General features: G+C 41.1%; 1 protein-coding gene across 1 annotated transcript; it reads right to left on the reverse strand.

The window, feature by feature from the left end:
• Window positions 1–968: 968 nt before the first annotated feature.
• Window positions 969–5,060, reverse strand: LOC149147602 (uncharacterized). The gene is made up of 2 exons (XM_089441888.1): window positions 3,767–5,060; window positions 969–2,950 (listed from the first exon to the last, which is right to left on the reverse strand). Exons 1-2 carry the CDS (start codon window positions 5,058–5,060, stop codon window positions 969–971), a joined length of 3,276 nt encoding a protein of 1,091 aa, XP_089298014.1.
• Window positions 5,061–11,380: the final 6,320 nt, after the last annotated feature.

An 11,380-nucleotide genomic window follows, 5' to 3' on the forward strand; every position in this document is an offset into this window, starting at 1 on the left:
ATCATTTCCTTATCGATGAGCATGAGGTCCTCTGAGATTATAAATCTGTCTAATTTTGAGGCCACCTGAGACTCTCCTCCTCTTTTGTTGTTCCAAGTAAAGAGACCATTGCTTGTTACAATGTCCACTAACTTCATATTGTCTATGAAAGTTTGAAATGCTAAAGAGTCTTTACTTGGACTTTTGGTTCCCCCTTTTTTCTCCGAAAGTGATTTGATCATGTTGAAATCACCTCCCAAGATCCATGGTATTCCTGCATGTCTGTTTCTGAGGTCCTCCAGAGAATTTAGAAACCTAAGTTTATCATCCATTCTTTGAGGGCCATACACATTCGTTACCAGGTAGGTTTCCTTATCTCCCACAAGCTGAATGACCACAGATAAATAATCCCTAGATGTCTCAGCATCTATTATACCAATTTTTTGGGGGTTCCAAAGAGTGAGGATACCAACTACTGTATTCTCTGCTTTGACTTCCAGAAACTCAAATCGATTGAGCCATTTACTATGGATTTCTTTTATTTTCTGAATGGAACAGTTGGTTTCCTGGATGAAGATCACATCCGGAGCTACTTGTTTCATTCTATTACTCAGTAATCTTTGTTTTCCTTTACTACCTAGACCTCTGATATTCCAAGAAGTGAACTTCATAATTAAAGATTTGTAAAGGATTCGTTGGTTAGGTCTTTCTTTTCCACTGGAAAAATTCGTAATTTTCATTAAGAGGAGAAAATTACATATTGTAAATGCGGTAGCATATGCTAAATCTTTTCATACCAAGATCCACCATGCAGGGTGATCTGTCATTGTATACCAAATATAATGATGATAGCCTATTTTTACTGTCTGGCTTGATCGCCTGTACAAGACCACGCAGGGTCATAATTTCTCTATATATATGTTTTCGTGGATAGTCAAAAAATTCCAGATTTTATGCATTTATTTCTCTGATATTCGGGACTGTTGTCCCTATTGGATTCTCTGGTCTATATATGGCCTGTGGAAGAAACGGTACTCCTCAGACCCTTGTTGTTCCAATATTATCCATTCTCCTCTGGGAAGAGCCAAAGCCTCCTTGGATAATTGATCAGCGCAGCTGTTATGTTCCCTGTATATGTGAAGGCAAGAGATGTGATTGAAAGCTGCCTTGAAAGTTTGTATTTCATACATTATATTGCTGAGAGTATGTATGTGACAAATTGTAATATGGTTGAACCAATTTACAACAGTCTTCGAATCCCCATATATATTAAGATTTTGACACTGCTGTTCCAGGGAAAAGTGTAATAAATTGCGAAGAGCCATTATTTCCGCAAAGTTGTTTGAGCCCACACCAAGCCCCATCTGTACTTTGAATCTATGATCTTCGTTTATATGAAGCACGAATCCTCCCCCACAGCCATTTTGGTTTGCTGCCCCGTCGAAGAAGGCCCAGGGGGTAGTTAAATCAATAGTAGGAGGAGGCAGGATACTCCTCACCCTGGTGGGAGTGGGATCAGGAAGTTCCGTGAAGGAGGAGATAATACTGGCTTCAGTACGCGGCCAGCACACCATCAGGTTCTCAAATATATATCGGTTTCGAACTTTCCATAAATGCCAAGCCACAATTAAGGGGAGGTTCAATAATTTTGAGCCTGGATGCCTTTGTTTCCAGTCGACCCAAGAGCTTTGAATATCAACCCCGTTCCAAGTTCCAGTGAAGCCGATAGGAGCTGAGATGTTATGCCAAAGAGCTTGTGAAACCGGACAATGAAGGAAGAGATGCGCAGTTGTTTCTTCTGCCGCCTTGCACAGGATACACCAAGAAGGCCCGTATATCGCTCGATGGGAGAGATGTTCACCTGTGGGAACGATGTCTTTAAGAACACACCAAAAGAAGAGCTTTGTGCGAGGGGGAGCTTTTAACTGCCATATATCTTTCCACCAGTTGCAGAGCGTATCAGGTTTTTTGTGCATTATGAGAGTGCTGTAACCCTGCTTTGGTGCGTAGATACCATTATCAGCCATACACCATACTAATTCGTCTGACCCCTGTTTAATCCTTATATGAGATTCAGTTAATGCTGAGATGAAATTGTCCCATTCCATATGCCATTGCGGAGGAAGATCGAGGTGTAGGGCCATCTTCCAAGCCTGTGAAAATATATCTGTGCGTTGTTGATCAGCAATGTCAGCAAATACCTTGATTTCTCGGGCATTTAGGAGTCTGATAAGTTCTCTGCTGAGTATGTGTCTCCCTCCACTGCCAATCCATGGGTCAAGCCCTATCCTGCCTAACATTCCATCATTTATTCTCCAGACCAAGTTGTCACGGATGAGAGGGAGAGAATGTATAAGTGCCTTCCAAATCGACGAGCATCCCTTCGATTGCCAGGATGGTAATCTGATCCAATCCAATAACCTCTGGGGCCATATATATTTATGGTATGATACCTGAGCCCATAGATTCTGACTTGTCATAAGGGTCCAACCCATTTTAGCAGAAAGTGCTTGAGCGAAGGCGGGAAGGTCCTTGAGCCCCCATCCTCCCCATTTCTTTGGTAGGGTAATCTTCTGCCAGCTGATCCAGGCGAATAACCTTTTGTCCTGGTTACCATTCCAGAGGTATCTGTTACAGAGCTGTTTTAACCGCCCCAGAATATTCCGCGGTATCCATGCAAGAGCCATCCAGAAGACCGGAGTGGCTTCTAAGACCGATTTAATGAGCACTAGTCTGCCGGCCCTTGATAGATATCTGAAACTCCATACATTTAGTCGCTTCTCCAACTTTGTTACCAGCCAAACCCAATCAGCGATTCTTTGACTGGTGGGTTTTAGCCAATAGCCCAAGTATTTGAGGCCCCTATCCAAGGGGTGGATGATGTAGGGAAAAGCCTGCTGGGCAAAAAAAGATTCTTGAACAGAGGTATGCGAGCAAGTGATAGTGGATTTGGATTGATTTGCGAGCATACCTGTGGCAGAAGAGAAGAGCAGAAGGATCTTTGAAAAAGATCTGGAATCGCGAATGCTGCCATCCATTAGAATGAGTACATCGTCCACGAAGAGCAGGTGAGTGAGTGAGCAAAATTCTGAGATCCTGAGTCCCCGGATGTCACCTGTCCTTTTTGCAGAGTCAATGAGACGACTAAGACCTTCCATGATGAGCAGAAAGAGCAGGGGGGACAGAGGGCATCCTTGACGTAGTCCCCTTTCAGAGTGAAAAAAGGGGGAGGCCGAGCCATTTATAAGAATGCTGAATGATGGGGAAGTAATGCAGGCCATAATCCAAGAGATGTAAGAGTGGGGAAATCCCAGATGGATGAGAATCATTTTGATGTACAACCAATTGGCGCGGTCAAAAGCTTTGGAAAGGTCAATCTTGAGAAGGATACTCTTGAGATGCTTAGACCAGATGGAGTGAATGGCTTCTTGAGCCAATCCAATGGCTTCATGAATCTGTCTGGAATCGAGGAAGGCAAATTGTTGGGGGGCGATATGTCTGGAAAGGATTGGTTTGAGCCGGCTGGCAATGGTCTTGGAAATGATCTTGTAAAGGCAGTTGCACAATGAGATAGGCCTGTAATCATCAAAGGAAGATGGGGAGTCCGATTTCGGAATGAGGGCTATAAAGGTCGAGTTGATAGCGTGGTAGATAGATCCAGAAGTTCTGCTCTCTTCCACGACATTCAGAAGATCCTGCCCCAGAATATCATAAAAGGCTAAATAAAATTCTATGGTCCACCCATCCGGACCAGGGCTCTTATCTTTTTTGAACCATTTTAGTATACCTTCCAGCTCCCCAGTAGTAACCGGAGCATTAAGAAGCTCCACATCCTCCTCCTCAACAAATCGCGGAAAATGACTCGCCACTTGGATGATATCTGGTAGATTGGCTTCAGGTGGGCATCTGTAGAGCTCACGGAAGTGGGATATGCCCAGGCGAGCAAGCTTGTTGAAGGAGTCTGCCATATCTCTTTCTGGAGCAGGAAGTTTCCAAATGGTATTGGATACCTTTCTGCCTTTGGCATAGCTGTGGAAGAACTTTGAATTGTCATCTCCTGCTTGTATCCAAATAGCCCTACTTCTCAATCGCATAGATTCTTCACGCTCTTTAAGAATGCTGGCCTTTTGGTTTTCTAATTCTATCAAACGACTCTTGTCCGCTGCAGAGATAAATCCCAGTCCCCGTTCATCCGTTAAAGCGCTCAGCTCTGATTCAATGTTGATAAGATGAGAGGTGTCTCGAGCTTGCTTATCCTTTGCCCATTTAATCGAGAGGTGCTTAATCTCGGCGAGATTCCTGCAGAACCCTTTTGCAAATGATTCTGTTCCATTAATGGGATGATTAACCCAATATTCAGATATCATCTTGACATATGCTGGGTCCTTCAGCCAAGTATGATTGAATTTGAATGGGGCTTTTGGCTTCTTGAAGGGACCCTGAATTTCCAGATAGATAGGCGAGTGATCCGAAATGCCTCCTGTGCCCACCCATTGCTTATAATGATGCAGCCTCTGAAGAAGTGTGTCCTTCATAATAAATCTGTCCAGTCTGCGGGCTAGTGCAGCATCTCCCACTCTCCTATTTCTCCAGGTAGGAAGAAGTTTTTGCATGGGGACATCCACAAAATTTGTCTGTTCTAATAGGCTTGTCATATAATCTGAGATTTGATCTATTTGCGCCGCCGATCCCCAAGATTCCCTAAATCCCAAAGAAAAATTGAGATCCCCACCAATAATAGTCTTCTCATCATTCAAAAGGTTGAGATGGAGGAGCCTCTGCCAGAATTGTTCTCTCTGATTACAAGGGGCGTAAACATTCACAATCCTTAAGTTCATTCCCAGATCGACGGTGAAAATATCCATCCCCAGGTAGCCAGCCCCCCCCCAAGAGGCCTCCACCTTAATGGTGCGCGGGTTAACTCCTATGGCCAGACCACCAGAGCGCCCAGTAGTGTCGAGGGCAATATAGATCCATCCAGGGGTAATAGAATGCATAGAGCAGATGATATGATCAGCCGAGCAGAGAGTTTCTTGGAGCATAATGATGTCAATAGGATCGGTCTCGATGAGACGCTTCATGGCTAGTTTCTTGGAGGAGCTAGCCAGTCCTCTGCAGTTGTATGATAAACACTTCATGGCGGAACACCTCGCGGGGCATGTCCTGCTCTAAGGACCCCAACAATGGTGGACTGTCGGCCAGAGACAACCTCCGCCCCTGCAATCTTAATAGCTTTAGAAAGATGAGATTTCCTTCCTCTGGTAGGCAGGGAACCGGCCTCTGGTATAGAAATACCCAAGCCTGCCTGGGGAGTAGTTAATTCTTTAGCATGAGACCTGGAGCGTAAAAATTATGGGTGGGGAGGGGAAGACTCAGGAGGAGACCGGGGAGACGCAGAGGGGGAGGATGGCGGACGTAAGGAAGGGCCAGTGGAGCACAAGAGAGGGGGAGATGACATAACACAATGAGCCAAGGAATTCTGATACAAGGGACCAGATACAGAAACGACATGATCAATATTAGAGATAGAAGGGTGTAGAGGAGAAACCGAGACAGATCCGACTTCTGCTGTTGTGGGAGCCCCAGATCCGACTTCTGCTGTTGAGGGAGCCCTGGTCATCGACGGTGAAAGCCTTGTTCCCGGATCGCCCACAGGTGAGGAAGCCGCAGGAGGCTGGCCTGCAGCAATGGGATGGGGGGAAGTCGGGGAGGTAGCCCTGGGAGATGGCGACGAGATCTTCGGGGAGTCTTCAGATTTTCTGATGAGAGGGCATTCCTTGTAGAGGTGGCCGACCATGTGGCACCGTCTGCAGCGGAATGGTACCCTTTCATAATCTAGGATCTATTCTCTGTTGTATCGCCCCCACTGTAGAGTGATCTTTTCCTCGAGCCCTTCACGGGTGTCTAAGTGAACCAAGATGCGCGCGAGGGTCCTGCTCCTAGATTCCATGAAAGAGCGGTCATGATCCAAGTAGGTGCCAAGTGCATTACCTATTCTTTTGAAAACTTCTTCACTCCAGAACTGCAATGGAAGACCTGGCAACCGCACCCATATCGGTCCGGCTCCGATTTGTTCATGAACAGGGTCGAATAGGGGGCTCCACCTTTTGAGAAGAACTGGAGCTGATTCAATGTGCCAGTATCTGGCCAAGACCAGGTTTGTATAGCTTTCCTTCGAGAACTGTAAGGAGAACCATCCTCTGGGCAGGACATGGACATCCGGAAGATCAAGAAGTAAACCCCCCCAGATCTCTTTCACCCAATGAGATAACCTTTTTGCCGAATATGCCCTTCCTCTGACGTGCCCTACCAGCACTGTGGATGCCATGATAGCAAGATCGCTAATCGCCGAAGCTTCTCCAAGCCTAATCGTGATGTCCTTTGAGGTAGCCTTGATACATTTTGATTTCTTCTTGCTGGTGCGAGAGACCGTTGGATTGTCCACCAGGGGATTGGTAACGCCTTCCAGCGGGGAGGGTTTAGAGGGTTTTACATTGTTGGCAGAAGTCTCGAAACCTCCAGAAGAGCAGGGACCAGCGGATGAAGTATTTGCTGTAGCCGAGGTCGGTGGAATGGCCGCAGGGGGAGAGTGAGTCGGGGGAAAGCGATGAGCGACCGGAGAGAGAGAAGGGGCTTCAAAAATTGGGGGATCTATAGGGATCGACCCAGTATTAGGCGGAACAATACTGTGCCGAGGAAATGAACCCACAGGAGGGCGCAAAGATGAATCCAGTCCGGCAGCCAGGGGAGGTGTGAACAACGGAGGACTGGATGAGAAGCAAGGGTTATCGAATATGATTCGATCCGGGAAGGGCTCTTCCGAGTAGTCAACCATCTCCAGCTCCACGTTCTCAGCCATCCTGTCACCAGATCGCTATCCGAGAGCGACAGGTGTAGACTCTTACGGTGAAGGATTGAACAGAAGCCTGATCCGAGGCCGTGACAGAGCCGCAGGAGCCGAAGAAACCCTAGCCCAACCCTTCACGAGCGCGCGCCATCCTCTCACTCGTAGTTTTATATACCGAAAAAAAATTGGTTAGGTCTTTCATCTTACCTAAATCTATCATTAGCTTCCCGCATTCCATCAATAGTTCATTCTGCTTTTTCCTTCCTCTTTTCTTGCATGGGTTTCTAGGTGCTAATCGTGGTGTGGTCTTCATCGTTTTCACACCTTCGCTGCCCTGCCTTTCATTGTTTCTTTGCCTCTCCAGCCCTTTGGTTTGGGTTTTCCATATAAACAGCTGCTGAACTCTGTTGAACTCTTCTGGAGGTAACGAATCTACCCCTTCCCTGGTTCCTTGATTCAAGAAACCTTCCAGATCTAGGTTCTCTTTCTCAAGAATCTCCTGTAGTTCCTGGTCCTCCATTTCCATCTCACTTTGGGTCATTTCATGGTCCATCTCCAGTTCTACATCACTCATCGTAGTTTCTTTCTGTTTATTATTATCTTGTGTTTGTTCCCTATCTTCCTCTTTCCCCTCCTCCATTGGACCTCCTCCCTTTGCCTGATCCGCATTTGTTATCCCTTCTTCCTCTTCGAGAACTTGGAACCTGTTCTCACTGACTTGTTGCCCTTTTGATTTTTGTGTCTTTGGCCCCCTTTTGCTTCCTTTTCCTTTGTGTGCCACTTTGTGAAAGCTTTCAGATTCTTTCATTGTGTTGGCTTTACTTTTATTCTCTATTTTACTGAGAGGGCAATCTCTGAATAGGAGCCCATGCTCATGGCATTTGCGACATCTGAATGGAATATGTTCATAATCTACTATTTGCACCCATTCTTCATCAAATACTTCCAAGATTACCTCATCCGGTAGAGCTCCAGAGAGATCCATCTCCACACATATTCTAGCAAAGGAAGTATACTTTCCCCTTCTAGTGGCTTCAGAAGCTTTGAAAAAACGTCCTAACTTATTTCCTATGGCAGATAAGGATTCTATTTGCCAATAATCAAGAGGTAGAGAGTAGAGTCTTACCCAAACCGGGACCGAAGTAAAAGTCTCACGCTCTGGAACAAAATTCATGATCCATGGTCGCATATAGAGGCCTGCTGCAGCATAAAAGTAGGGCCCTCCTTCAAACACTTTGTCCTTATCTTCAATGTTTGCAAATACCACAGTGAAGAAACCCTTTGACCCAAGATGTAGGTCAATGCTTCCTTTTGGTTTCTAGTGGTATTTAATCCACATTTGTAAAGCTTTTTCAGTGGGCCATAAACCCATGGATTTACAAATGATTACATAAGTCTGCATGTGGTCCCTGTGCGCCTGTAGAGCAGGATCATTTAAAACGACTCTGGGTATAACTGCAACTTTGGGTTTACATGGTCCCATATGTGCTTTGTCTTTTGTTCCCTGTTCCTTGTCTTCTTCCTCATTTTCCTTAGTGCTATTAATCTCCCTTGACTTAGTGCTATCTTGTTCCTCTTCACTATTTCTTTTTCTTCCTTCTGGAGGGCCTCTATCATATTCCATTGGTTTTTTACCCCTGCTGGCCACAGCCTGCTTGTAGGAGGGAGTGGAGCTCCCTCCTTTGCGACCTTCCATGGAGAACAACCTCTGCAAAAGCCTAAAACCCTAGCTATTCGCCCTGCGCAATTGTTCTGATCTTTTCTCAACTATTATTTCAATTTTCAAAAACCCCTTGTGCACTAAGCCCTTGCTACTCAAGTCGTTGTTGCTTATTACGAGCTACAGAAATACTTGAACTCAACAACCACACATTAACACCAAATTATAGATGAAAGAGTAGAATTGTCGTTATATTAATGAAAGGAACACAAATGGAATTTACAACCAACTCAAAATCATATATTTCAATACTAAGGATTCAAACTTGTCATAATATTCTTGTTCAACCACTTTTATAGGGAAGACAAGCATAAGAATCATCTACTTAAGAGATCTTTCATGAGAAATCTCCCTCAGGTAATAGATTTGAAATTTGGAATACTGAAGGGTAGAAGTTAAGGTTGAAAATTCCCATTAGCGGACTCTAGATCAAATCCCTCCATGGAACCTTAATTCATCCGATGTAAGCGATGTTTCATTTAAGGATATTGACAAAAACCATCTTCTAAAATAGAAGGAAGAAGAAGCTCAACTAGAGGAAGAAGAGAAGATCAATTTTTCTTCTTCTCTTCTTTCATATTCAAATGTTCTAAAGCCACAGGAGACAAATTGGACCACTAAATTACTAGCTCTTAGCCCAAGGAGAATAACTTCTTTTGTGCCAAGATTAATGTTGAAATGAATTTCAAAAAAGGACTCCCAAAAGTAATCGAGCTTGACTTGGAGGGATGGTCCCATCTTTAGGCCATAGATTATGAGTGGATTCCTTTTAAATGTAATTTTTTCCATGAGTAGGGGCACTGGATTCCTTTTAAATGTAATGTTTTCCATGAGTAGGGGCACTTTGCGAAAAGTTGTCCAAAAGCTCTAACTTTTCAACTTCCTTCTATCCCACTGCAATCTTCTCAAAGTAATGATGAGCAACGAGTATTGCAATCTTCTCAAAGTAATGATGAGCAAGGAGTATTCAAGCTTGTTTCAAGGAAACACAAGAAGCAAATAACTAAGCATATACCTAAGAGGCCTTTCATGTGCAATCTCCCTCACCTAATAGATTTGAAGTTTTGCAATATTCAGGGGTAGAAGTTAAGGTTGAAAAATCTCATTAGTCAAATCAAGATCAAATTCCTCCATGGAACATTAATTCATTTGATGTAAAATATGTTTCATCTAAGGATATTATCAAAACCCTCTTCTAAAAAACAAGGAAGAAGAAGCTTGACCACTGGAAGAGGAGGAGATCAATCTCTCCTCTTGCTTTTCTTCATATTCAGATGTTCTAAAAAAAACAATGAGGGTTCCTCCCCTCCATTAATTAGAATTAGAAAATAATAAAGTAAAAAGTACCAAAAAAATAGGGCCCATCATTCTTTGGCCATTATAGATCTAGTGAGAGAAAGGTCTCACTCAAATCTTAAAAATGTTTTTTTTAGTATTTTTTTGTGCAAGCAATTTGTAAAAATCTACTCTATACTCAAGAAGTAATAAATTTAAATTTCATAAAATCTAATTAAAAAAAAACAAAATATATTATTATATGTAAATTAAATATTTTATAATAATTAAATAAATATAAATTCATTTTAAATTTTTTGTGATCAAAATTTTCAAAGTGTATTTTTTAAATTCTGTTATATATTAATTTCTTCCTATTAAAAAATAAATAATTACACATTCAAAAAAAATTACATTGATATATTAATTTCTTCCTATTAAAAAATAAATAATTACACATTCAAAAAAAATTACATTGATTTGTTTTTTAAAGGTGGTTAGTTTTTTAAAGGTTGTTATTTATTATTTTTGTTATGTTATTATTAAAGGTTGTTAGTTTTTTAAAGGTTGTTATTTATTATTTTTGTTAGGTTATTATTAATGTAATCCATTATTAATTTTCAAAGTGTATTTTTTTTAGTTTTGTTATATATTAATTTTTTCCATTAAAAAATAAAATAATTACACATTCAAAAAATTATATTGATTTGTTTTTTAAGGTTGTTAGTTTTTTAAAGGTTGTTATTTATTATTTTTGTTATGTTATTATTAAAGGTTGTTAGTTTTTTAAAGATTTTTATTGATTATTTTTGTTATGTTATAATTAATCTAATCAATTATTAATATAGTTTATTTTTTTTATTAGTTGATAATTAATTAAAAGAATAGTTTTTAAAGTTTATTAATAACTCAGAAGTATAAATAGTTTTATTTTTTTTTACAAACTAATTTATTAAACATTTTTTTCCATTATCAACTCATGTAAAACTCTATAATTATTATTATAATTAGATAAAATTAAAGAGTTGTTCTATTTTATTACTATTTTTTAATAATTATTTATTAAATTGTAAGCTCCATCATTACACGATAGAGGATGAAATCTTTTCTCTAAAGATATTGAGGTTGAGGTTAAGAGTCTTGCATTTACGAAAGTTAAAGACAATAAAAGCTACCCAGCTAAATTTTTTAAAATAGGGGACTATTGTCAACCTTCACATACATAAGTTTTTGAATTTGGTTATGAAGCAAGACTTCCTTAAGCCTTAGATGCAAAGTCTCATTACATCTATCTTTAAATTTGGAGATGAAAACATTCAATCTATTTATAGGACTATTATGATTAGCCATGTCTTAGTCAAGCTATATAGAATTATTTTGGAAAAGAAGATTAGTTTATGGCTAACAAACCATGATAAAAGAGACAAAGACCAAGCAAGGTTTAGAATATATCATTCAAATGTGGATCATCATGTTACTCTTACGATCATTGTAAAAGATTATTGCAGTATAATAAAATTGATTTTTTGTTGTTGTTTCATTGGCTTTCAAAAAACATT

Source organism: Pinus tabuliformis, chromosome 9 (assembly GCF_031772625.1).
Source record: "Pinus tabuliformis cultivar Carrire ecotype Pingquan chromosome 9, CPIR1, whole genome shotgun sequence".
NCBI lineage: Eukaryota > Viridiplantae > Streptophyta > Pinopsida > Pinales > Pinaceae > Pinus > Pinus tabuliformis.

Coding starts and splice junctions, on each gene's coding strand:
- LOC149147602 (XM_089441888.1), bottom strand. CDS start 5,060: ATGAAGCGTCTCATCGAGACCGATCCTATTGACATCATTATGCTCCAA. Junction 2,951..3,766: donor TACTACTGGGGAGCTGGAAG/GTATACTAAAAT, acceptor CTTCTGCCACAG/GTATGCTCGCAAATCAATCC.